Consider the following 25,682-nt stretch of genomic DNA (forward strand, 5'->3'; position numbering starts at 1 on the left):
GTTTATATCTATATATTTATAGGTCTAAAGCGCCCAACACCGTATGGATAAGGACTCTTGGACCCGCTCTGAGGGCAGGAGTCGGCCCATCTAAACCAGACCAGCACAAAGCCAGGACACTTTGCGGCGCCCGGCCCGGCTGGAGGGAGACCTGCCGCGGCCCCGCTCGCCTGGCAGCGCGGCCCGCACGCGAAACCGGCACCGGGCTCCGCAGGGGCGCAAGGCCCGGGACTGGCCGTGCGTGAGCAGCGGCCTCGGGGCGGCGCGCGGTCCCGGGCGCCCCGCACAGCCGCACGCAGGCGCGCGGGCCGCCGCTACCTATTCTGTCCCTCGCGCGCCGCCGTAGGCTGCCCGTTTCGCGGCGGGGAGGGGACGAGCGGCGCGGGGAGTGGGGGGGGTCGCGGCGCGAGGGGATCCCAGGCCGCAGCGGCTCCGCTTCCCACGCCGAGCCCGATGTGAGCCGCCCCGCGCCGGGGCCAAGAGCGGGGCCATGAAGAAGGACGTGAGGATCCTGCTGGTGGGAGAACGTGAGTGCGGGAGGGGCCGGCGCGGCCCCGAGGCAGGGCGGAGGCCGCGGGCCGCGGGGCAGGGCGGCCGGGCGGGGAGGGGGGGCCGCGGGGCTGAGGTCGAGCCGCTGTCGCCGCGCCGCCGGCTGTCAGACGGCCCTGGGGCCGCGGCGCGGGGGAGGATCCCTCACGCCCGCCCTGGGGCGGTGAGTGCGGCCGGCGGAGGTCGGGGACGCTCTGGCCGCGCCGCGCGTGATCCCGTGCGCGCCCGGCCCGAGGCTCTCGGCTTCTCGCGTCCCTTTGCCGGGACCGAGCCCGCAGCGCGGCTCTTGGCGGAGTCGGTGTGATCCTGGGGCGTCCCCGCGGCCCGGCAGGAGGAGAGGCGTCCGTCTGTTCCTTGCGTCCTGCTTAAACTTGTGTGTGGAGACCAATTTCTTCCCGTTTCCTGAGTTTGGAGATCAGAAGCGGCGCCGGCGGGAGCTGCTGAGGCAGCCGCCAGCCGGGTGCTGCCAGGACAGGGCCGGGGAGCCGGAGCCCTCCTCCTGCCCTTTGCTGATGTGAATAAACAGCAGGGGCGGGCGGACCCAGAGGCACAGGGGGGGCTGCGCGTTTTCGCGGCCTCCCCACATTACGCCCTGAAGCTCCCGCTGAGGTGCCCAGATGAGTGTGGAGGTTCTCGCAGGTCCAGTGCCTCACGGTGCAGACAGCACAAGGAGGTTCCGCTGTGTTAGTCTGTGAAGCGGCTGAAGCTCCTCACAGAGGAATACAGAGTAATTACCAGCGTTATTAGTAAAATTGCCTAATTATACTAAGAATGCAGTGCTGCTTAACAAAGCTTCCCTGAGAATTTAATGCCTCGTGTATATTTATAGCGTGGTTTAGTAGTTATTTTATGGTGTGGGTTGGCTCTGAACTGCCCTGAAGGATCCTCTGTGGCTTCTTTAGAGAGTGTTCCTCAGGGACATGGTGCTGTGCAGAAAGAGTTAACTCATGCAGGTTGCATTTGGTTAGTTTTACAAGATTGAGTTTGCTTCAAAATGTATTTGTGCACTTGAATACACGGTTGAGTTCCTCTTCAGAATATACTCCTCGTTTACCTTACCACCTCTGGTAAGGGTGTGCTCTGAACTGGCTCTGCCCCATGGCAATTAGCTTAACAATGTGTGGGAGTGAAATTTTCAAAGATACAGGTCTCTTAAATATGGCAACCTAATAGCACATGGCTGTGAGTGTCTTTATATTATGTTTTTGTTGGAATTGTGGTGAGCAGAAGGGAGGAGTTTGCTTTACAAATGAGTAGAGCTTGTGAGTTACGTTGTTAGTACTGCTTTGGATACATGTGTTTCATGTGTTAGTCTGAAACCACAAGTTCATCTAGACCATGTAGTGCTTGTTGTGTGATGACAGCAGACCATCATGTCCAGACTCTGAAATACCACATGAAGACCTTCTGTTGTGTGTTCCAAAACAGGGCCTTTTCCTTCCCCAGCAGCCTATGGTTTAGGTTTCCAGGTTGCTTCAGTCCCAGTATCCCTGGTGCAAACATCCATTTTTAATGACTAATCATTTTCAGAATATGTTCAGCATGTTATTGTATGCAGCATGACCTGGAATACTTATGCAGGAGGAAAAAGACAAGTTAATTATCACAAAGTGCTGTGCTGTTTCCTTCATCCTTGTCAGCCTGTACTGTTTAGGCTGTTACTTCTACGACTGTAAACAGAATCAGAAAGGCAAATGGTTGACCTAGATTCAAGAAAAATAAACCAAATCTCTACACCTAAAGCCTATGGGTTTTCACAGAAAACAACTCTGGAACACTGGGAGGTCTGTCAGAAGCTTATAAACACTGAGCATCTTTGCTAAAACAGCAGCCTATAATCTTTTCTTTTCAGTCGTGTAACATTAATGAAATGAGTTTCTGATTCTCAAAGCCAATATGTGTTGTCACTGTTTCAAATGAAAGCTGACTTGGTCAGATGCAAAATATGCTGCAGCATTGTCAGTAATTATCTAGTAACTTTGCTGGCCTATCAGGAAAGCACTTTATTTGTGGAAATAGGAGAGCTTTGAACGTTCTTTTGATCCTGGCAGGACAAAACTTAAGACATAGTTTTTGCAGGAGGACTCCTGGCAGCATAAATTACAATTTTAGCTCATAAGAGTGTCTTTGATGGAAGCACAGCCATACTGCTGTTAAACCTTCATCTTGCTGCTCTCCAGCCAATACCACTGGTGAAAAATTCACAGCTGTTATCCCCAAGGAAAACGAGTCTTCCTCCCCAGGAGAACTTTTTCCTTGCATCCCATAATTTGATAATATTTACTCTTCAATTTGCCATGATGAAGATAAGCTCTTATTTGTGGGTATCAGAATGCCCTTTGTTACTGTGCCAAAAATAGACCTGGGTAAGTCGAATGTACTTTAACTAGATCATCAGTTCAGTAATACCATATTCTGCACACATAAAAAAATCAGGCTTACAATTTCACCTGCTAATTCTTTTTGTAAGACAGAGCAAGATTTGATTCCCTTCTGGATGAAAAGTAGAAGTGTCAAATGGAACCAAAGGTTTTAGGATATAAGAATTATACAAGGATTGCTGTCATCCATATTTAGTATGTTTAAAGAACAAATAAAAAGCTTTTAACGTGGTCAGTTGGAAAATGTTTTTAAAATACCATTTTAAAATGGGGTGCAACTATTGGGAGTAACAAAACTGAATTATCTAATTTCTGTTTTTAATGCTTTTGCAGCCAGAGTTGGGAAGACATCGCTAATTATGTCTCTTGTCAGTGAAGAATTTCCAGAGGAGGTAGGGCATCTTTATTTGCTTTCCATGTTTTATTTCTATCCTGTTGTTATAACTAAGTTAATAGGGTTTGGTTCATAAAATAATGTTCCCTCTTAGAAAAAAGTGAAGTCTAAAACAGCACTGATGACCTCTGGAAGAGTGATGAACCTTAGGTTCAGTATATCTCAGTGTGAAGATTAGGAATTTTAATTTTCTCTATGTTCCTTTCTTGTTTTTCACATGGTGAATTAAACTAATGTTTTATATCTGAGGAATGTTAGGGTTTTTTTAAGTAGTTGAAACTGGTTATGACTGGCAGCATACTCCAACATTAGAGACTCATAAATGGGAAGGACCTGAAAGAGGCGACTCAAATTTTTTCTGCTAGTTTTCATTAAAGAGCAAGTAGATTGCAGAGTGAATGAGAATAAGGAATTTAAAAGTCACATTGTATAACTTAGCCATTTTTTGTAACTGAGCAAGACATTGTCTTTATTTCTTCTTTTGAAGAATATTTTCCTGACTCTTGACAAAAAAAGAAAACCCACCAAAAGCTGCTATTGCCTTCTTCCAGAATAAAAGTAAATCTACTCTGACATGTTATTCCTTTAAAAAAGCAGCACATAGTTCTCATTATACCATAAAAAGAACTGCAGCTGCTGCAAACAGTTAAGCCTTTTACATAGAAACATGATTGTTTATTTCTTCTGATCACAAGTCTTAAAATAGACATCATGTGCTGCTCTTTGAATCTACACTGCGCTGTGTTTAATGCAGATCAGTTGGTTACTACAGTGCATGAGTCAAGATTAGATTGTTAACATAATTCAATTTAGTTCCCAACCTTGCAGGTTAAAGGGAGTTTCACTTGCTGTTTGCTCTTGAACTGCTCATGGACCTATTCCTTCAGCAGGTTGTTCCTTGATGTCTTTAATGAATAGAAGTCTTCACTCTTTTCTTCTTCCTGCTGTGTAATGCCTATTATACAGCATTATATATAGTGACTATTTCTCTACATTTGTGTTGAGATAAAAAGTTTCTCATGTATATAGCCCAAAATCAGCCTGAAATTACAGAAATAACTTTAAACAAATACCGCATCCTGTGTAAGCTGAAGGAAATGTACAGTTCCTGCAGGTCAGTCACACAGATCAGGGCTGTAACATGTGAGCAACAGGCATTACACACTTTGAAACAGTGTTTAATATTCTGGGTATTATCAGTAATCATTCCTGATGAAGATGTAAACAGAGCCTGGAGCTTTACAGAGAGACATCTTTCTGCTGTTGGGTTTTCTTTTTTCCTTTTTTTATTAGAAGAAAACAGAAGTATTATGAAAGTTCAGGGTCAGCAGGTCAAAGGTGTTAAATAGCAGTGCAGGAAGTTTTCAGTAAAATTAGGTTAAAGTTGATTCTTCCAGAGTATGGATTAGTGTTCTCTGGGGAAAAAAAAAATCTTTAAAGGCTTTTTCTTGCTGTTTCTTTACAACCCAAGGTTCCCCCCCGAGCTGAAGAAATCACCATTCCAGCGGATGTCACCCCTGAAAGAGTGCCAACCCACATCGTGGATTATTCAGGTAAGGACTGTGCAGTCCCACTGCTGTTTGACAGATTTGGTGTGGAATTGTTCATCTGTCTCAGTAGCCTGTTTAACAGTCACACTGGTACAGGACCAGAGCTACATGTGTGAAAAGACTAGGTTAAAGTAGAAACCCGTGGGATAAAGCTAAATCAGGTGGTGATGGCTGGTCCTAATAATTTGAAGCCTACCATAACTGCTGTTGGCACTTCCATGAAAGAAAGCCCTGGTGACCTTCCAGTGAAGTTAGTGGGTTTTGTGTGAGATACCTTGACAGGCTCAGACCAAGGTGGACACTTTGATGGAATTCAAGCCTGGTTTTCTTCAGTGAAGAATTCACTAAGGTGCAGGACACTTGATGTACCATATGTCCTACGTCTGTCTAAATGTCTAAGGTTGGACACCTTGCCCTGCTGTGTCAGTTACATGTTTTGTGATTTTGTTTTTTGATATATTCTGATCTCCTTGACTTTACTGAACAGATAAGTGGGCTCAGTATCAAGGTTCATGTGCTGTCATAAATACGTGCAGCTGTCGCACAGCTAGAGAAGTCCTACTGCCATTTATAATGGCAGCTAAGAACCTGGCCATGTCAGCAGATACCTTCCTGTCTTTCTCCCACCAATGCTGAAGAAGTATCTTTGGTGTGCTTACCTATTTGGAACAAACAAATAACACCTGTTTTGGTTGTTGGACTTGAGCTCAAATTCGTGGAGTGAGTTTTTCGATTGGATTAAATGTTTCATAGATTCAGTTAACAGAAGCTTGGCCTCACAAAAGAAAGAATCATCGATGCTGCAATTAAATGAATATATGCCATATTCTGTTCTAAAGGTTTACATTACAGAACAGTGTTGCAACTTACTGTCCCAGGACAGGGCTGTTGATAAATGTAGGGAGGCAAACAATGACTGCTCCAGAGAGAACCTGTCTACAAATGTTAATTTAATACTCATCTCCAGAATAGCTGCTAAGAACTGTGTGCACCAGACTGTTGCTGTCTTGTAAGTTAGTGGAACAATTTCATTGCTGTTACAGCAGAAACACTTGGTAGTGCATTTTATGAAAGGATGTTTAAATAACAGAAGGTTTCACAAGAAGTGTTATTGAGCGTTGTGAAACACCCCAGTTCGGTTTCTGAAGCTGTTTGTTCGTATAAATCTTTAGTATTAACAAATGGCTTATTCTCTTGAATGCAGAAGCAGAGCAAAGTGATGAGCAGCTTTACCATGAAATATCACAGGTAAGTGTATTTTAATGTCTACTAGAAAATAGTTCTGCTTTGAAACAATCTTTCCTTTCAAGTTCTCTGTTTTAGATGGACTTCAGTTTGAATTGAAGAAAAAAAATCCTTTCTTGGTTATTCTTGCTTGGTTTGTGCCCTGTGCACCTTCCTCTCTTCAGAAAAGTAGGTGCTGCCACTGTGTTGGTGAACTGAGGTTAAGTTTTTTCTTTCTAAGCAAAAGGAGAGAACCTAAATACCTCTTATTAATCAGGAGACCAAGGGATGGGCAGTTTTTGTAGAGAAATAATCCTGCTCTGGAACGATCCTTTATCTTTCTACTGTGACCTATTATTGCATTTATGAATAGTACAGAATTCTTGGTAATTTTATAATTCCTTCTGCTTCTAACTTTGAATTCTTTCTGAGCACCTTTGCACAGTTCCTGTACAGTCTGTCATGGAGCTGTGCTCCATTTCTGGGGCTTGTTTGGTGCTCGAGCGAAGGCTGCAAGTTAAGGTTTAGATTTCTTGGTAGCACAGGTCTCCCTGCAGGTGTGAGCTGTGCATATCACACTGCAAGGCAGGCTGTTTGGCACTTGTTGAAGTGCAACACTGGTTTAAGCTATAAACAGCTTAAGTCAGGGACACAACTTTTTGATGAATGGTGGAACTGTTCTTACTCTGTTGTTACGTATGGATTTTATTGTCTCTGTTGTTCTCAAGACTCAACAGTGGAATTCCAGGCCTTTCCTTTCTTTTCATTGTAGGCAAATGTGATTTGTATAGTATATGCTGTTAACAACAAGAACTCTATTGATAAGGTATGGTAACACATTTTATCCAATTATTGCTTGAGATGTAACGCGCATGTTAATTGTTGGCAGGCTGAAAACTGTCTGGCATTTAAAATGGCTAAGATGGTGTTTGAGATCAGGCTGCTGGGAGAATGTACAGATGTGTAATTGCTCCTGGTCTAGTTCAACATCAGAGTTTTCTCTCATTTCACTCATCTCACGAAGTGGCTCACTCATCAGCTCCATTAGGTATTTGTTTTCTCTTTCCTGGGTACATCTCTGCCCCTTGGGGAGAAGCAGTACCAGCTGTAGTCCAGCTTGAGTGTGGTTCAGTCATTACCTTTGAAAATACGTTTTTCATGTTTGTTTTCAACTCTGCTTTAGGTAACAAGTCGGTGGATTCCTCTCATCAACGAAAGGACAGACAAAGATAGCAGGTGCATAAGTAAAGATGAGAAGTGTGAATTAGGCTGCACATCGATGGGTGTCAATGGAGAGTGTTGAGGATGTTAATTGTTTAAGAAAATCAAATTCTAAACTTAAAGTTTTTATAAGAAGCCCAAGCAACAAGAGATTTAAAGTATGTAGGTCTGTTACATATACCAGCAATGCTATTTATTTTGAATTTCATGGGCAGCTTTTACCAGGTGTGTGTGTCTGTTATAACTTGTTTTGGTTACATAGGTTTTCTAGGGGTGCTGGTTTTGTATAACAATAATAATGTGTTTAATTTTTCTTTACCTGTGTGATTTGTTGATAATACAAAAAAAAAAAAAGTAGTAATTTTCTGTCTAAGTACATATCAAAACATTTTACTTAAATCAGCTGCTCTTTAGTTTTGCCTGTTGGCTGCCAGTGGTAATTACCCCATGCAATAATGCAGTGGCTTCTGGTGGGAGGTATGATGCTAAATTAAGATTTTTTTAAATCACTCTTTCTTGAAAGCTCTTAACGTTTTTTTGTTGTTGCTGTTGTTTTCAGACTGCCTCTTATATTGGTTGGGAACAAGTCAGATCTAGTGGAATATAGCAGTATGGAAACCATCCTCCCCATTATGAATCAGTATACAGAGATAGAAACATGTGTAGAGGTATGCAAGACTTTCTGAAGTTATAACAAGTAGCTAAAGAACACCACCTTGTCAAGCATGTACGGCAAGTCTTTAATAGAAAAGGTGCTTTTTGCCTTTTCTTGTTGTTGTTCAAAAGAAAATACTCAAATAGAAGTCATTATCCTGGTGACTTTACATATTATTTTTCTGTAGAGAGCTTTACAGTATAATTCAATGTTACTGTCAAATTCTTCTAATATTTGGAGCATACTCACATCTTTGCCTTTAACACGTGTTTTAAATTTAATATTAAGACAGGTGTCTGCAAAGTATTAAGAATGGAGTTAATATGCATGAATATGCCTCAAGGCAGATACAAGTTTTTTATTTCTCTGTTGTTGGTATGACAGCGAATTGCAGTGATTAATTCTCTATTAATTCCTGAACAGATAAGGGGCTAGATGTTTTTTCCAATACTGCTCTGTCCCCACAAGAGGGGGCTAGATGTGCACGAGTTTGATGCTTGCTTAAGTTCCAGAAGAAATCACCAGACTAGCTAATGGATATAAGGATTTCTCTTTCAGTGTTCAGCCAAAAACTTGAAGAATATATCTGAGCTATTTTATTATGCACAGAAAGCTGTTCTACATCCTACAGGCCCTCTTTATTGCCCAGAGGAGAAAGAGGTATTTATACATAGATCCTAAGAACAAATAATAATGGGGGAGAAGTTACTCTCCTGTTCTTTCCCTCTCAGTGGATTTTGCATTTCCTTGTGTGTTCTGTAACCACCACCTCACCTGAAATGTCCCACGTTGTATTCCACAGCCATGGTGACTGTTTTATGCTGTATTAATCTGATCCAATTTTCCTCATCAAAGCACTGAAGACAGTTTTTAGTTGCCCCTGTGGATTACTAAGTAAAAGGAGAAGCATTGCTAATGGCTTTAAACCAAATGTAATGTGAACAAAATCCTGTGTTTAATTCAGTTCTTTAGATAAGCCTTTCACAGTAAGGCCATTTATTCCACAGGAAACCATTCCAGACTTGGCCAAAGACATGAGAAAGAAGGGGTGAGGCTGGCTTTTCATTATCACAGACAGTTAGATCAGAGCATCATGAAGGAGTATATTTTAAAAAAAAATTGTGGGCAAATGCAACTAAAATCCTTAAACATGCCCTCATATAGTATTGGGCAGTAGGGGAGTTGTTTCAATCATAAATACGTCAAGTAGAGAACCAGAGAATAACCCTGTTTTGATTTCTTCCATCAGAATCATCTTTGAGTTAGTAATGTTGTGATAAAATTGTTGTGCTGAAATCTTTCTGGTTTTCCAAAACCAATCCCTATGCAATCTGTGTGACCTGTGTGAAGAGAAGAGTCCATCATCACTGTAGTTGTTGGGAGAGAGTTACCACTGTCTGTTTCCCTTCACTCGGAAGGTATCCCAGCCATTCTTCTGTCATAGAGATAGTCCATATGGTCAGTGCTTTGTCTGGGAGATGAATGAGCCCTCTGAAGATTTTTCAGTATTTGATGTTTGAAGCCTTAAGCAGCCATAGATTAAATAGTGAATAGAGAAAGTGTGCTTGTTTAGAATAGTTCTATAGCTGTTATTTTTGAAGGGGCTGGGATCACAAGGCCTTTTTTTTTTCCCCACCAAAAAAAAAGTGGTTTTGGGAAAAAATATTCAGCATTTTGTTTTTCAAGCTTTCTATAGCAATAAAACTGAATTTAGAGAACTGCTCTTTTAATACTTTTTAATAACCAAGTAGCCTTCAGTTTGTGAAGAGCTTAAGACTGATTCTTCTAAAAATAGAAAATAATTTATATTTCTAATATGAGAAAGATGTTTAATGTGGAGTAGTTGTTCTAAATTGATGGATCTAAATTTGCTAAATTGGCATTTTATTTCCTCTTGCCTATTTTTGTGTATGTGTGTATGAATGTGTCTGTTCTAAAGATGAAGCTAGTGCTTTTTTTAATGTGACTGAACTGCCTGATGTCATTCAGAACAGTTCTTATATTGGAGCCTAGAAGGATACTGAACTGTCCTTTATTCTGCAGATGAAACCTGCCTGTATTAAAGCACTCACTCGCATCTTTAGAATTTCTGATCAGGATAACGATGGTACTCTCAATGATGCAGAGCTCAATTTCTTCCAGGTAATTGTTTTGCTTATCTTTTCACCACGTTTAATAGTTGAACTATGTAATTCTAGAAAGATATGGAATTTTTTTGAAAGATCAGTAGTAAGATTAATCATAAGGGAATGGAGTCTTAATATTAAGTCTCAAGTGCAGCATATAATAATGGATCTGTAAAAACCATTGTTCAAGTCTTAATTGAAGAGCAAAATAAAAATAATTATTTTAAATGAACAAGCTTCACTACTTGTATTTGAAAATAAAGTCAAGTTTGTGTACCTTTATTTACACTAAAAAATGGGACTGTCCTTTATTAGCTTATCTGAATGTTTAAGGCCATTTCATACAGGACGTGTTTGTCCAGTTTACTAATCAGTCGTCCTAAAATGTTCTTCTTGGGTTTGGGGTTTTTTGTGTTTTCTTGTTAGAGAATTTGTTTTAATACACCACTGGCACCTCAAGCTTTGGAAGATGTGAAGAATGTAGTCAGGAAAAACTTAAGTGATGGAGTTGCAGATAATGGATTAACACTAAAAGGTAAGTCTTATTTAAAAGATATCTCTTTATACAGTTGATAATCATTCTTCCATGAAAAAGCTAGTCTTTTGGAGTACCATCTCTGCCTCGATTCTTTTAGGCTACAAGAGCTGAGTGTAGTGGCACTATGATGTTGAAGGATGATTAAGATGAGGAATACTGGGGTGAATAAAACAAGGTCTTTCTTATTCCTCATTACTTATTTGGATTCCAAGCTCTGTACACTGATTCAAGAGATTGGCTTCCAGTTAAATCTTGTCTCTGAGCTCCCTCTCTCTCTGTAACGTTTGTCAGCAAGGTGTCTGTCAGCATTTTAACAGCTGTGTTGTAGGGATTTGCTCAGAACATACGGCAAAAGTGAAAGGAGAAAAAACCATTGTCTGTCTGAGCATCAATGTAACTGCTTTGCTTGTGGAGCTTACATGTGTAGTAGGACTTGTGAGGAATTGTAGAGAGTGTGGGAATCTTAAGGCATAGTCTTACTAAACAGTGAAATCTCAGTGTTCGTTAAGCCCTGAAAAGTGCTAAACAAAAATCTTACCCAGTTATTTTGATAGAGGAAAGCTAAAGGCAGTCTTCCATGAGACTACTTTCCAGCTTCTTGCTAAGGCTTGCTGTTTTCAATTGAAGATACTGCCTTTACTATCCTACAGCTAAGTTCTTCTATCGTGCTGGTGCTGAAAGAAGCAAACAGCAAAAAAACCCAAAGAAATGGTTCCTTGAAGCACAGTTTTACAAATAACATGATTTCTGAACCTTTGGTCTGTGTACATAATGCTGTGATGTCACACAGGAGCTTTAAAATCTGAACATGTATTTCAAGCCAGTTTGTTTTCAGTCTGATACTGATTTCATTAGAAGTACTTGGAGCAGATAAAGCCCTTCAGGACCTTAATATCTGATCACTTTGATTTTTAGGTTTTCTTTTTCTCCACACACTTTTCATTCAGCGAGGAAGGCACGAAACAACCTGGACTGTTTTACGTCGCTTTGGATACGATGATGATTTAGAGCTGACACCAGAGTATTTGTTTCCTCCGTATGTATCGCTTATTTTAGCTTTCTTAATCTTACATGCATTTAATTTATGCTGCCTCCTGCTTCGGCCAGAGGAAAAGGTTATTGTAGTGTGTTTATTTAACACAATTTTACATCAAGATAAATTACTACAACTAAATGCAAATGTCAAATACCAAATGTCGTTAATAAAAATCTGTGTTTTGAGTTTTAATATTCTGTATTTCATAAAAACACTTAAAGCTTCTTGTGATTGTTTTCAATAAACAGGCTAAAGATTCCTCTGGACTGCACAACAGAATTAAATCATCATGCATACTTGTTTCTTCAGGGTATCTTTGACAAACATGATTTGGTAAGCTTTTAATTTGAGTGTGTGTTCTTATACTTAAGATCCTTTGTTTGTTAGCAGTTCTTTGCTAGCAAAAAGTGTGATTTTGTCATTATGTCATTCCATTCAGAAACTCCTTCTGCCTTAAGTTATGCAGTCAAAACTAGCCTGCTATTTATATTTCTTTCTCCAAGACTTGGCAGTTAGACTTGTACTGCTAAACTTTTTATAACTAGCTCATGTATTTAGTCTTATTTAAAAGCAAGGGAAGAAGAGTGATTAAAGAAAGCAGATCAGTTTCTTGCAGTCAGTTTCTTGAATCTTGCAAACTTACAGCAAGAAAATCCCAGTTTAGAATAGACATGAATTAAGTGATATATGTCTGATATCCTATTCTTATTTTCAGGACAGAGACTGTGCTTTGTCTCCTGATGAATTGAAAGATTTGTTCAAAGTCTTCCCTTATATGCCCTGGGGACCTGATGTTAACAACACTGTTTGTACAAATGAAAGGGGTTGGATTACATACCAAGGGTTTCTCTCTCAGTGGACGTAAGTGTGATACATCACATTTTAGTAGCTGAGAACTTTGAGTATGAAAATGCCTTTGTAGATTCTTCTTAATCTAGTAGAAATAGTATTAAAATCGACTCAGTTAAGTTTTTGTAGCCTTGCAGTAGCCATTCAGTTGTTGTAACCTGTTCAGGATTTAACCAGTGTCTCTTCAAAATATTTATTTCTGCTGCTCTACACTTCAGATATGGTATAAATAATGATGTTCAATAATGAGGGGTTTTTCCCTATTGAAAATACAGCAAACATTATTTGGTGAGGAAAAATAAATTCTGTGGGTTGGCAGACCTCAGCAAGTCCTGTCTCCAGAGTGTTTTGCTGACTGTTGAGACTGGTGAAGTTGCCACCATTTACTTTCAGAGTGCTGTTGTCCTTAGTTCTACTTAGTGCCAGGAGTTCCATTGTGTCAGTCTGGAAAAAACAGTCAGGAGGAAAAAACAGTTTCAGTGCTGTAAAGAATGCATATCCCAGATGCTGACAACTTAGAAACTTCTTTTTGTCCCCTCTCCCAGACTAACCACATACTTAGATGTCCAGCGCTGTCTGGAGTACCTGGGTTATTTAGGCTATTCCATACTTGCAGAACAAGAATCCCAAGCATCAGCAATCACAGGTAATGAAAACAAAAAAAGCTTGGAACAACTTAGGAATTCAAATTTAGAAATGTGCTTAAGAGTAAATTGTTTAAACAAATATTCTGTGTTTTTTTCCACTTCTTTTTTACTTTCTGCTCTTTCCTTAACTTTTTGACTTGATATTTTTGATTGTTTTTTGTGCATTTTAATGTAAGTGGACAATTATTTCATGTCTTCACATACACACGTGTCTGTAGCTTACAAAAAGTATTTGTGTCTTTTCAAAAGTAACAAGAGACAAAAAGATTGACCTCCAGAAAAAACAGACTCAGAGAAATGTTTTCCGATGCAATGTTGTTGGAATGAAAGGCTGTGGGAAAAGTGGAGTTCTTCAGGCTCTTCTTGGAAGGAATCTGCTAGTAAGAAACTAATTACTTATACTCAGCTCTATATGCTTTTAAGTTAAACAGCAAAACTGATTGGTCTTAGAACTGTATTGATTGTTGTTGAGTTTGGAGAGTTCTGTGAGGGAATGTAGAATTATTTTGGAGGGGTTTGGTTTGGATTTTTGAGTGTTCTGGGATGGCTTTTTTAACAAATAAATGACTATTGCATGCAATAATTATTTGTACATTGTGGATTGTAGCTGTGCATTTACTTGCAAAATAAACCACAGACACTCCATTTATTAATGAAAATGACAGTAATCCAGCTGTTCATATTTAACTTAAAGGGGCAAGTTGCTGTGGTCTAACATGAAATTATGCATTTTCAGAGACAGAGGCAAATACGTGCAGAACACAAATCTTACTATGCCATTAACACAGTCTATGTATATGGACAGGAAAAATATTTGCTGGTAAGGTTTCCTCCTTGTTGTTTGCATACACCTGGTTAATCTTAAAATCCTGTGAATTATTTAGCACCTTCTGCAAACAAGTTTCTTTTCTGTTTTAATTGTTTGTTCTTCATAAACGTGGATTCCCTCATGCTCCTTTTACGGCTCAATTAACTTGTTGTTAATACTTTAAACTGAGCCTGTAAAGGACCTGTTATTTTTGAAACCTTGACCTAAACTGCACAGAACCTGATCCGTTCTGTTTATTCTGCAGAGCATCAAGTGGTAGCATGATAAATTATCAGGAAGCAATCTACCTCTTCAGTAAAGGAGAATCTGTCACATAAAGTGATGGGGATGGCTAAAGTTAATCTTAAGTGGGTGGAATACTTTCTTTCTTTAAAGCTCATTCTGGTGTAGGAGTTAACCTTTATGAGAATATGATATCTTTCTTTGTTTTCCAAGATCTAGTCCTTTACTCTCTGGTTTCCCTCTGCCAGTTTCTATGGGAATCTAAGGCTTTGTGTTAAAGTAAATGTAACTTTTTATGCTGAGTTTGTGATTGCCTGCAGATGTGACGTTAACAGCTCACATATGTTGGCTGTGTGGTGAATTCCTACTGTTTCTGTTTCATTAATTCTGCCTCCTGTCAGTCTGTTAGTTCTAAGGATACATAGAAATGAGCCATAAATATTATGAGGAAAGAGTTAGAGAATTCCTTCAGGTACATACTGACACCGCTTGTCCCCCTCTCCAACCATCTCTTTCCAGCTGCATGATGTCAGTGACTCTGAGTTTTTAACGGATGCTGAGACCATATGCGATGCTGTCTGCCTGGTATATGACGTCAGTAACCCCAAGTCCTTTGAGTACTGTGCCAGGATTTTTAAGGTTTGTGTAACTTATATATACAAACCTTTACAGTTATGTATGTTGTCACTGACAAAATATACAGTGCCAGTTACACAGATTGTGGTGTTTAAAAGGCATTTCATGTATGGGTGCTGGTTCTATATGGCTGATGCGTTAAAAATGCAGCTTTGTTATGCACACAAATCTAATGTCAACTTGTCTACATAAAATATTCTGGTACTGGAAATGCCTGACTTGAGTGCAATAAACGTGTCCTAATGCTGCTGCAAGCAGTTCCACTCAGGCTGTTCCTGGTTGAATGGTTCACGTACTGTTCCTTTCACCTTTTTTCTTTACATTTGCAGCAGCACTTCATGGATAGCAGAATACCATGCTTAGTGGTAGCTGCAAAGTCTGACTTGCATGAAGTTAGACAGGAATATAGTATTTCTCCTGCTGAATTCTGCAAAAAACACAAAATGCCTCCACCTCAAGCCTTTACGTGTAATACGGTTGACGTGCCCAGCAAGGATATCTTTGTTAAACTGACAACCATGGCAATGTACCCGTAAGTACTCGAATCCTTGTGTTCTTCATAGTGCATGGGTCATGCACAGTACCACTGCATGTCATTGTTAGCCATGAGGATGGAACTGCCTCACTGAGGTTTAGCAACAGAGAGACATAAGTGACTCAAGAGATTATCTTCAAATTGTTTTAAATTGCGAAATTTGGTACAAATCTGTGTCAGCTGTTGTTGCTAAGGGCTGTTTTAAAGAATATGCTGCTTCACCTAGTTCCTGTTGCAAATTATGTGGAGTTCTGTACTATAGATGGCATAGCTCAGTATGTGAGTATCTTGGTATTTGAGATACTTGTAAGTTGTACCACAGTCCTTGTGAATAGCTCAACCTGACAGTTGATTACAAGTACCAACTAGTGAACAACAGTTCTGCCAATGCACTGCTTGAGCTTTTTTTTTTATCTTCAGGGTGTTTGTTACTATGTGGTTCACTTTGTTAATCGATGAGATCTTATCTTTTCAATAGAATTTCTGAATGAACACCTTTTTGGCTTCAGATAGAAGATACTTAAACTCATATTCTTCTTCACTACACATCTCACTGTTGCTAAGCTCACTTTGCATCTCTTTTTTTGGTGGGTGGAGCTTTTAATATGATGTTGAACTACATGAATATTACAGCAGATGGAGTCTAGTATGACAGCTGACATTTGCTTTAAATGAAATAGAACTAATGTCACTTTCACCCAAAATACTAGGATTTCTTAAAAAATTACCTGAAACTGAATTTATTAAATTAGACTGGAAAAGCTTTTGTTTTGTTTTTGTTCTCCTGTGTTTATTTTGTAGTGCTGGAATACTGGGAAACCACTAAAAGTGTAGCACTGACCAAATGTCTTGTCATATCAATATCCCTGCTTCTCCCTTAGTTTCCAAGCATGTGTGTTTGTTAGGGTGGGAAAGGTAGAGGTAACAGTCACTTTGTAAAGTGTGCATTCGAAGTGGTAGAAAATGTGGCTTACTTTCCTTTGAAAAAGGGGTGTTACCTATTGCTGTGCAGACATACTCAGAAGCCTCTAGATGCTTTCCCTACAACCTTAAATTCAGCAAACATTTTAATTTATGTTTGTGCTTTGCTATTAAGATCTGTTTACGGTGGTAATGCCGAAATGTCCAAGATGTGGGACACCTGACCTTAAAATTCTGCACAGCTGTAGTTGTACCCTTGCTTCCCCAGTGTATTTTTTTTTCTCCTCTCCTTACTCATTCAAATGTACCTTTTTATTCCTAAATCTCTTGGTTGTGGCACAGTCCTAATGTGCAGCTGATTTGATGAGCAAGATTTCACCTGCTGTCCTTCTGTGTGTTTTCGCAGCCATGCCCGGTTACGCTGTATGTGCGCCTGCAACAGGTGTACATTTTGCATCTGTCAGAACTTCCTCAACTCAGACTTGCTGCAATCTGTAAAGAACAAACTCTTCACTGCAGTTCTTAACAGGTCCTTAACTTTATTTACTAGGTACCAGGTGTGCTTTTAAAATAAAGGGTTTTTGAAAAAGCAATTGGTAACCTTATATACTGCAGACTTTTCACTCCATAGCCACCAAATAGGCAGATACTTGCTTTAATAATTGTCATAGAACTGTCAAACTTTGTTTAACTTGAAGGCACTTTTGGTCTTTTGAGGTTAGTCTGGTGATTTCTTTGAAACTTTACCATTTTGATAGCTGATTCAGCCACTTTGTGATTGCAAAAATACTGTGGATGAATTAGGATTTTGTTTTTAGGGAGCTGGTAATGGACATTAAAGGAGTGCCTATAAATCTGTAAGGTGTCTCACTTGAGACAGTATAGACTTGTTTAGTATTGATTAGAGGTAGTGCCTCTGGGTATCAGTTACACAGATACTTTCATAAAGGCACAGCTTGGCTGACAGCAGCATTGTATAACGTATGGCATGTTTATAATTGCTAGCGTGATGTTTGGGGATTCATAGAATTTCTCTCTGTGTGTTATGCTTGGTTTGCACAATGAGTGGGTATTTTGTGTGGAGAAAAAAAACTAGAACCTTTAAAATCCAATTCCTCACTGGATAGAATGCAACTGTGAGAAGTGGTAAATGGTTCAACGTTGGCATTTGCAGATACTTTGGAATAAACAATGGGTAAAGAGAGAGAACTGATTTTCAGCATTGGAAACAGTGCTATCCCTTGTCTTGTGTGTACTGCAGGTGGTTTTTGACACACTTACTAACACCTCAGCACTTCTCATCTCACCCCAGCCAATGGGAGTTCAAACCCAACAATTTTTGTAGCACAGCGGAGCCATCGTTTGCAGCCTGGAGGCAGTGATGATTCTGTGTTCATTTGCAGGCCAGGGCTGGAATATCCTGACCTGCTGCTGGCTCATGTATGTTACTTTTTACTGTTTTCAAACTGCTCCAAAGTCAGAGAGGCTGTCTCCTTTAAATGCAAGTTACACACACGTAGGAGACCTGCTGATGTACCCACCTACAGTACTGAGCATCTTGATGAAGTAGCATTTTAATGCAGGATAGAAGTGGTAACCAGAGAGTTAAGAGAAGGGTTAAAAACTCATTACTTTAGGAAAAGGCTGTGGATACGAGACAGTTGATGCTGCATCTCTTCTACAGTAGCCATCCCTTAGACAAAAAACCCTGGAAACAGCAATGTCTTTGCATATTCTTGCTCTAAAACTTGACTCAGAAGTTGCCCCTAGAAAATCTCAGCTCTTTGTTACTGAGGCTGAAATCACCTCTATAATGCATCCTCACTTTTTGGATGGTTATAGGTTGCTTGATTAGCCTTCTCACTTGTGTGGGCCTGTGTTGGCTTTGGTTCTGAGTCCTGCATTAAATGTTGCACTTAATTCCTCTGAAATACCATCAAGGGCTCAAGATATTGAAATCTTTTAATGAGAAGTCTCAGGATGTTGTCATTGCACACCTTGTCATAGGTAGTGTGGAATAAATGTAGGAAACCACTGCTGCCTAAAAAAGTCTGTGATTCAAGGGAAGGAGAATTCCTCTCAGACTTTCCACAGGCCCTACAGAAAGGACTGGCCCTACAGAAAGGACTCTGCAGGTTCCAGCACACTCACTTCATCTCACCAACTCTAGTTGGCTCTTCAGAGATGTTTCCATACCAAACACATTGCCACAGGTTATTCACCATTCAGTATGTGGGCGACTCTGCATGGGTAGTAGAGTACTACTGTGGAGTATCTGTAAACAAGAAATAACTTCTAATTGTAGACTTTGGAGAGTAGAGATGGTTTTCTTGATTAAAAATGTAAGCTGATAGGTATGTTTTTAATCTAGTGATCTGTGCTTAGGTTAGAGAAAGCCTTTGAATGAAGAAAGATTTTCTCATGTAGTTCTTTAATGTAGTCTTACTTTGCTGTTACAAGTGCTTACCGCCAGGGCAGGTAGTCGGGCAGAAGTTAGGGAACTGATGGGTGAGGAGGTTTCTCAGGAGTGCTGCTTCTCCTCATCCCTTCCTAGTCTGAAGCTTTAGACAGTGGCAGTAGGCAACCTGACATTTTTTCAGACTGGACCCTTGTTGCTCAACACTGCTACCAAGCCAAGACAGATCACACCTGAATATTCCCACCTTAGTAATTAAAGGTAGAACTTTGCCTCTGGGCACCTGAGAGCCTACTCATGCCCACCTTCAGTCTCTCTTCTACAAACAAACTCTCCTGAGGGTTTGCAGGCTGTCAGAAAGGCAAGTTCATTGAATGTGGAAGTTCAATTTGAAGCATTTATTGTGCAGGAGCAGGATTGTTGGTTTGAACTGCCCAGGATCACACTTTATTGGCTCTTTGAGGAAGAAGGCACTTCATTCAAATCACTATATACATGCATGTAGGAGACTTGTTACTATCCTGTAGTATTTTTTTTATATATTTTTAATTTGTTCTTTTCCTTTAGGTGTTTGCATTTGTGTAGCTGGCACTTAATCTCTTTTTTTGCTACATTGTTTTACCTCTGTTTAAGAGCAAGATTTCTACTTATATCATTCTAACCCTTTCTGTAACGATGAGCTTGGATTTCTGGCTGCCTTTTGTTTTTTAATCTCCGGAGCATCAATTTTTAGTGTGGTTTTCTGCTTTCTTGGTTTTAAATCATTCACCTGTTGACCTTTGCTTGTATAGTAGTGGCATTCTTCTGTCAGTTAAGTTAATTTAAGAATAATTCTAATGCATGAGAACTGTGCTGTTCAGTGAGGGGACTTCTCACAGCATGTTTTTCTTCCTTCTTTTAATATTGTGGAATAGAAGTGAAGTTCTACTTGCATGTAAAACATGATTATTTCAGGAATTATTTGTAAGATTATGTTTTTTTCTATGAAAACCTTCCTTTTGTAAAACTAGAGAAGAAAGTTTCACTTTCTTGTAATAATGGGAAAGTTTTATGGATATAAGCCAGGATTTATTTTCCACAATGTGCAGTGTATGCAGACTATTTTTCATAACTACAATATATTGCCATTGAATCTAATTGCAGAAATCAATCTGTGTACTTAGGTGTCCCCCATTATAACAATGTTTTACTTAACCTATTTTCCTCCTTCTCTAAACTGTTTAATGCCCCTTATTAGGTAGAAGTTTGCAAAGCTGCATCCTCTGATTTCTTTCCAAATAGAAGATATTGAATTGGCATTTTACATTCTGTTTAGCTTTTGTAGGTAGTGAGATGCACTCAGGGCTTTTTACATTTTAGATGACTAATGCATGAGGGAAGTTCTAACTGCAGGAGTTGGTTTGCAGCCCAGGGAAATAGGTGTCTGAAGGGAAGCTGCAGCAGCTTGCACGTGTTACGTGATGGGTTTGGAATTCGGTTGCTTCTGTTTTATAGTTGGAACCTGTTGTGTCCGAGCAGGCTGCTGCTGCTTGCTGGCTGCATTAACTTGCTTGTAAGCTTGGTGTGAGTAGCTGTGTGACTAGCCTGCTGGCCCTGCTAGTGTGCTTTTAAAATGCATTTGTAGCCAATACAGGAATGGGTTTGAACGTCTTATAGCTAAGGTTAAACCTTCCCAGACTTGGGATTCTCTGACTGCTGACCTGGGGTAAAGCATCAGCATTGACCCTTAACTCAGCACTTTTCCATGTGTAACCATGCCAGGCATGCTCAGTTAACCTGAGTTAACATGCTCTTGGGAAGTGAGTGCATGTTGTGAACTTCTTGTGAGTTGTTAAAGCCTCTGAAAAGAAGGACTGTACAGATTTCAAAGATCTTACTCAAAAAGGGACAAGTTACTTGACTCACTGTTAAGGGTAGGATGATTAAAATCTGAATTTTACATCAAAGGCAAAACTCCTAGACTTAAACATGTGGGACTAATGGTGTGATTAAATACACATGCTAATCTATCTGGGAAGCTTGAAAGCTCATTCTTAAGCAAGAGTTTCATTTATGGAGCCCTAACTATGTGTGTATCCACGTGCACATCCATATATCGTTTTTACCCTTGGAGAGGGTATTTTTTCTAATTCAGAGTTACTCTCTTGCTAGCATGGAGAGAAACCTATTGAGAAAAGTTATGAGAAAACCACATATTGAGGAAAGTCATTCTGCATTATTGCTGCCTTCATGCCAAAGATCCTGTGCTGGAAACAAACACTGATCCTTCTTATTATCTCAGACTTTTTTTCCTTTTTTTTTTTTTTTGCCTTTGAGGGCAGCTAAACAGCATTAGGGATCAAAGTTGCAAATGTGGAATTTATGACAGCATAAGGAACACTTAAGGAAGAAAAACTAGATTTTTTTTTTTAAAGGTGTAAAGCAATTAAATATCTATAGTGTTCTGATTTTCAGTAAGTATTTTTGGGCTGAGATGATCAGAGGGGCTTAATTGTTTCTTAGGGAACTCAGTAGATTTCCTTGGGGTTATAAGACAAATCACTGATTTAGTTCCTTTATTTAAATGAAAAAGTCTGGTACTGTTAGGCTTAGAAAAGGGATCAGAGTCAATTTACTCTCCCTTTAAACAGGAAAAGAGGATTTTGTCATGACTGAGAATATATTAACTTTTTAAAAGGATGAAGTGTGCTCAGCAAGTTTCATGCACACCACAGCGTGGACATGGGCAAAAGTCAAAGCAAGGCAAATGATAGATAGAAAATCTAGATGTGGGAGGTAATGCTTTATGGAGCAATGCAGAGACACTCGTTTGCCATTGAAATATTGATTTGAACATTTAAAGGGATGGTTTTAAATTACACCAATAGTTGGGCATTTAACCAAGTTAGGCTGGAGAATACTCACCCAGCAGAGCTTGTCACATAAGCTGTTCAAATCATGTTGTGTTCAAGTGATTTATTTTACATAAAGAGGTAAGTTTTATAATTTACAGATCTGAAGGGGCTTATAGACTTTTACTGAAAAAAAAAAAGACCCAGTGCATGTAATAAGTACAGTCGTTAATTGAATTAGCAGCAGTAATGAGATCTTGCCAGTTTTTGGGCTGACATGGAGTCCTTGCAGTGTGTTCAGCATGGGTGCTCTAGCTCATGCATCTGGCACAGGACTATTGCACTGTCCTGTGGACACATCACAGTTGAGGCTTTGGGGCTGGAGTGGGAAGAGATTCAGTTTCTTAGGCAGTTTTCTTGGTCCTTAAAGCAGGGGCATTTAGCCACATAAAATCATGCATTTTGTATCCTCATCGAAGTACACCTCCATTTCCTTCTGGTTTTCCCCAAGCACTAAGTTTTTAACAACTGCACAAGAATCTGGGGCTAGATGGCTAAAAACTATCAATTCTCTGGGCTTTGTCATTTGAGCATTTTTGAGACACTTGCTGTTGTTGAGCCATGCTGTGAACTGCAAACTGTGCATGTGTGTGAAAGGTTAAGAGCCTACCTAGATGAGTTGGGGGCCATGCTGTTAGCAGACGAGGAGAGCAGTATTATGCAGCAGGTGCACGCCGTCAACTCTGTAGAAGATTCCATCTTCATGGAGTCATCTCTCGGTCCTCGTTTATTTGAAGACAGGTAACAACAGCCAAACTAAGGTGACCTTGCCATTTGCTTTTTCCCTTTCTTGCCCTCAGCAAACCACTTGACATCTAGTTTGCAGAGAGTTTGCCAAAAGTAGCTGTAGAAGAATTCATGAGGGATTCATGAATTTGATCTGTACCATAACCCAGCAAGATGCTCTTAAAACAAGAGTAGGAGTTTCTAGAGGCCAGCTGTGTTTCGCTGTTTGTGCACCAAAGAGCCTATTCTTCAGCATGTGGTCTTACAGCACACTGGTTATCTGTATAGCTTATATTGCTCCAGCAGATGTCTACTAAAGAATATCCTAAACTGGTTTTGTATATCTTGGTAGCAAGTAACAATGCCTGCTTTATTAAACATCTTCTATGCAAGAGCTCTACGGTTCGCGCTGTACGAACTGCCCGTGCACCATCTATGCTTAGGATCTCTGTGTGCTCCTTGTCCTTACTGCTCCTGAGCTTTCACTGAGTAATCCATGGTGATTAACCCAGGCTAAAACACGTAGGCTAGTGAAGTTCTGTTCTAAGTTCTATCTTAAAAGCAATCAAACAACCAAACACACACATCGCTGTTGTTTAGGAACTTCCCTTGCTTTGAATTATGGCATTTACAATAACTTGTTCTAAACGTTAGCTCCTGCTTTATGGTAAGCTGTCATACTTGAGACTACTGTGGAGGATGGCTAGCTGTGTTTAACTGAGCATGCTCACAAACCTCTTGCGTACATGGGAGAGTTGGGTCATTGGCTGTCTCTGCTGTCATGCAAGAAGTGGCTTTTTACGTCACAGGGTCACTTCATACTGTTGTCACATCTTTTCTGTTGATGCCATTGTCACTGCTTGTGTCACTAGCACTTTCTCTTAGCTTTCAAGCTTGGTGTGGGATGACTGTTTATTGCTGTTGTTGTGACTGTATTGGGAAGAAAGGGATTTACAAATGGTCCTTCCTTTGATTCTAGCTTTTGGAAAAATATTACTCGCTACTTGTCAGTAAACATTTTGGGGGGAAGAAGTAGAAGTAGATACTCAACAGTTTTTCATGGAGAAGCAGCAATACGCAAACTCAACATTAGGGAAAACAAAAAAAAAGAAAGGATTTTGCTGGGCAGAGTTGTTCTCACTATGGGTGAGAATTATTTTCTGGCTATTTCTGTTTCCCTTTTCGGAACGCTCGCTGTCAAAGACGACGCGCTGCCTTCCCCATTCATGACTTAAGATCTGCTCCTGCATTTTTCTTCAGCTTTCTGACTTGAGTGAGATCTACTGATGTGATCAGGGCTGCAGATCAAACCTTAAGCTTTCGAGGACAGTGCAGTGACTGTACAGGTATTCCAAAGGCTGAATTGTGAGCTGCTTGCCTGTGACAAGTGTAGTGATGAATTTCCAAAAGCAGAGTAGTTTAGCACAAGTTGTGTGTCGGTCCTGTCATGGAATTAACCTGGTTTTGTATGTGTGTTACATTTTAGGCATGTGACACAAGCGGACCTCAAGAGTTCTACGTTTTGGCTCCGAGCAAGTTTTGGTGCTACTGTCTTTGCAGTTTTGGGTTTCGCCATGTACAAAGCGTTATTAAAGCAACGATGATCTGAGAAGAAACACATCTGGCCCTACCAAATAAAATAAAAAACTTTTATGTACATTCTGAATGCTTTAAATTCTGCTAGAAATATTTATATATGCAGAGTTACTTTATTAATATTTGTAATTCACGCATAATATTATTTTAAATTATAGCTCTAACTACAGTATTGCATAATGTGTGGAAAAAAGAATTGCATCTTAACAGCCACATAAAATGGCTTAACTTGTGAGGCCAAAAGGGAATCTGTTGTAAATAACCTGTATATATTAAAGCAGTAAGAGGTTGCTTTCCAAAAAGCTATTCAAAATACTGTTCTTGGATGTTTCACCATGGTGACATACTAGTGTATAGTTGAAATTCATTTTTGGTTGAGTAGGTTTGACTCAAGGATCATACTTCATCAAGGATTGCTTATTTATTTCACGTTCATCTGAAGTGACTTGATCTTTTTTGGACTATAAGCTATACCAGGCAGAATTTGTGATTTTCATTCATACCTGTTCTTTTTAACTGATGAACAAATTTCCCCACGAACTATGTATTTCAAGAAAAAAGTCACTGTTGCTGTCCTGGCCTATGATTTTGTATGTTACATGACCAGCAACATGTTTAGTAGTCTGATAATTCTTTTAAAAGGAGAAACCATAAATTTCAAAAACTGCCAGATTGACTTCAGATGCTGTGTGTAATCGTGTTTTTCAGTTTCCACTCTGTTGTGTTTTATAACCCCTATGAATCAGATGAGCAAATTTGTATATTATAAATGTTTATAATTCAAAAAGTGGTGGTGTTTAATTTCTGACATCTGTCAATCATACCTGTTGAAAGCTGTGTATAAGATAAAACTAAAATAGTACACAGTGCCTATTCTACTGTAGTATATTAGTTGCATGGATCACGGTGCATTCTGTAACTGGCTAGAATAACTGATAGACACAGCTTTTTTAACAATCAAGTAAATCAAACATTAATTCCTCATGACAAACCTATTTTTCCATTGCTGGCCTTTTCAAATATTTCAATAAAATAACTGTGTACGGTGTTTGCCTTTCTCTTTCTCTTTTTAATTTTGCCTGACCTGAAAGGTAATGCTTTAAAACCTTGTCCTTTTGCTGAGGTGCCTTCAGTTGTTGGAGCTTCAATGTCTTGGCTGTACAGCTACTTCATCTTAGGGCTCTGCTGCTTCCGTTAGAGGTTTATTTCTGATTTCTGTCAGAAGACAAAAGTGACTTCTGTGCTATTTGAAAGCAGGAACACAAATGCACAGTCCACCATGAACTTTGTGTTTACTGTCAAGGACAAAACAGAGTGGGAGAAGAAAGTAAATGCTTCAGGGGTTGTTTGGGAAAGCTAATGGCTGTCTGCTAGGCCAGCCTTCCGGAAAAGTGAGGCAAGAGCAGGGCACTGAGGAGGTTTTGTCAACAGAAGATTAGAAAGCTAATGGGGAGAGGGCTAATACTTTTCTAGGGCTGTTTTCGCATAAATCTGAGCAAGCAAATAGTTCCCTGTCCCTGAGTTTTCCCAGTAGCACATGAAAGCTGAAAGGGGCACAATGTGTTTTTGAGAGCCGACAGATCACTTATTTTGTGGTTTTTTGGGGGGTTTTTCTTCCTTTTAGGTACAGTGTACCTGCCTTGGTAGAAGGAGACCAGTTTGTAATAGGAATACGAAGGAAGAGCATTGTTGCTAGCGTAACTAAGCTGTAGAGACCTGCACTCTTCTGGCCCTGGTGGT

The 25,682-nt window shown here is 39.9% G+C and overlaps 1 protein-coding gene across 3 annotated transcripts; it reads left to right on the forward strand.

Moving 5' to 3' along the window:
- The first annotated feature begins 394 nt into the window (after nucleotides 1–394).
- On the forward strand, nucleotides 395–24,984 carry RHOT1 (ras homolog family member T1). 3 transcript variants are annotated; one of them, XM_084273403.1, is made up of 21 exons: nucleotides 395–527; nucleotides 3,264–3,322; nucleotides 4,796–4,877; nucleotides 6,079–6,122; nucleotides 6,871–6,924; nucleotides 7,282–7,334; nucleotides 7,879–7,987; nucleotides 8,533–8,634; nucleotides 10,018–10,116; nucleotides 10,527–10,635; nucleotides 11,554–11,674; nucleotides 11,923–12,007; nucleotides 12,390–12,535; nucleotides 13,069–13,169; nucleotides 13,420–13,550; nucleotides 13,907–13,990; nucleotides 14,741–14,860; nucleotides 15,187–15,389; nucleotides 16,720–16,842; nucleotides 22,218–22,361; nucleotides 23,833–24,984. In XM_084273403.1, exons 1-21 carry the CDS (start codon nucleotides 491–493, stop codon nucleotides 23,948–23,950), a joined length of 2,124 nt encoding a protein of 707 aa, XP_084129529.1. In that variant the 5' UTR covers nucleotides 395–490; the 3' UTR covers nucleotides 23,951–24,984. The 3 variants fall into 3 exon arrangements, with proteins under 3 accessions (XP_084129529.1, XP_084129530.1, XP_084129531.1); XM_084273404.1 differs by lacking the exon at nucleotides 22,218–22,361; XM_084273405.1 differs by lacking the exons at nucleotides 16,720–16,842; nucleotides 22,218–22,361.
- The last annotated feature ends 698 nt before the right edge of the window (nucleotides 24,985–25,682 follow it).

This window comes from Gallinula chloropus, assembly GCF_964237585.1.
Source record: "Gallinula chloropus genome assembly, chromosome: 20".
NCBI classification, from domain to species: Eukaryota; Metazoa; Chordata; class Aves; order Gruiformes; family Rallidae; genus Gallinula; species Gallinula chloropus.

Excerpts from the sequence above, each read along its gene's own strand:
- RHOT1 (XM_084273403.1), top strand. The coding sequence starts at position 491 with ATGAAGAAGGACGTGAGGATCCTGCTGGTGGGAGAAC. Across the intron at positions 4,878-6,078 it reads CCACATCGTGGATTATTCAG|AAGCAGAGCAAAGTGATGAG; the intron begins GTAAGGACTGTG and ends TCTTGAATGCAG. Across the intron at positions 10,117-10,526 it reads CAGAGCTCAATTTCTTCCAG|AGAATTTGTTTTAATACACC; the intron begins GTAATTGTTTTG and ends TTTTCTTGTTAG.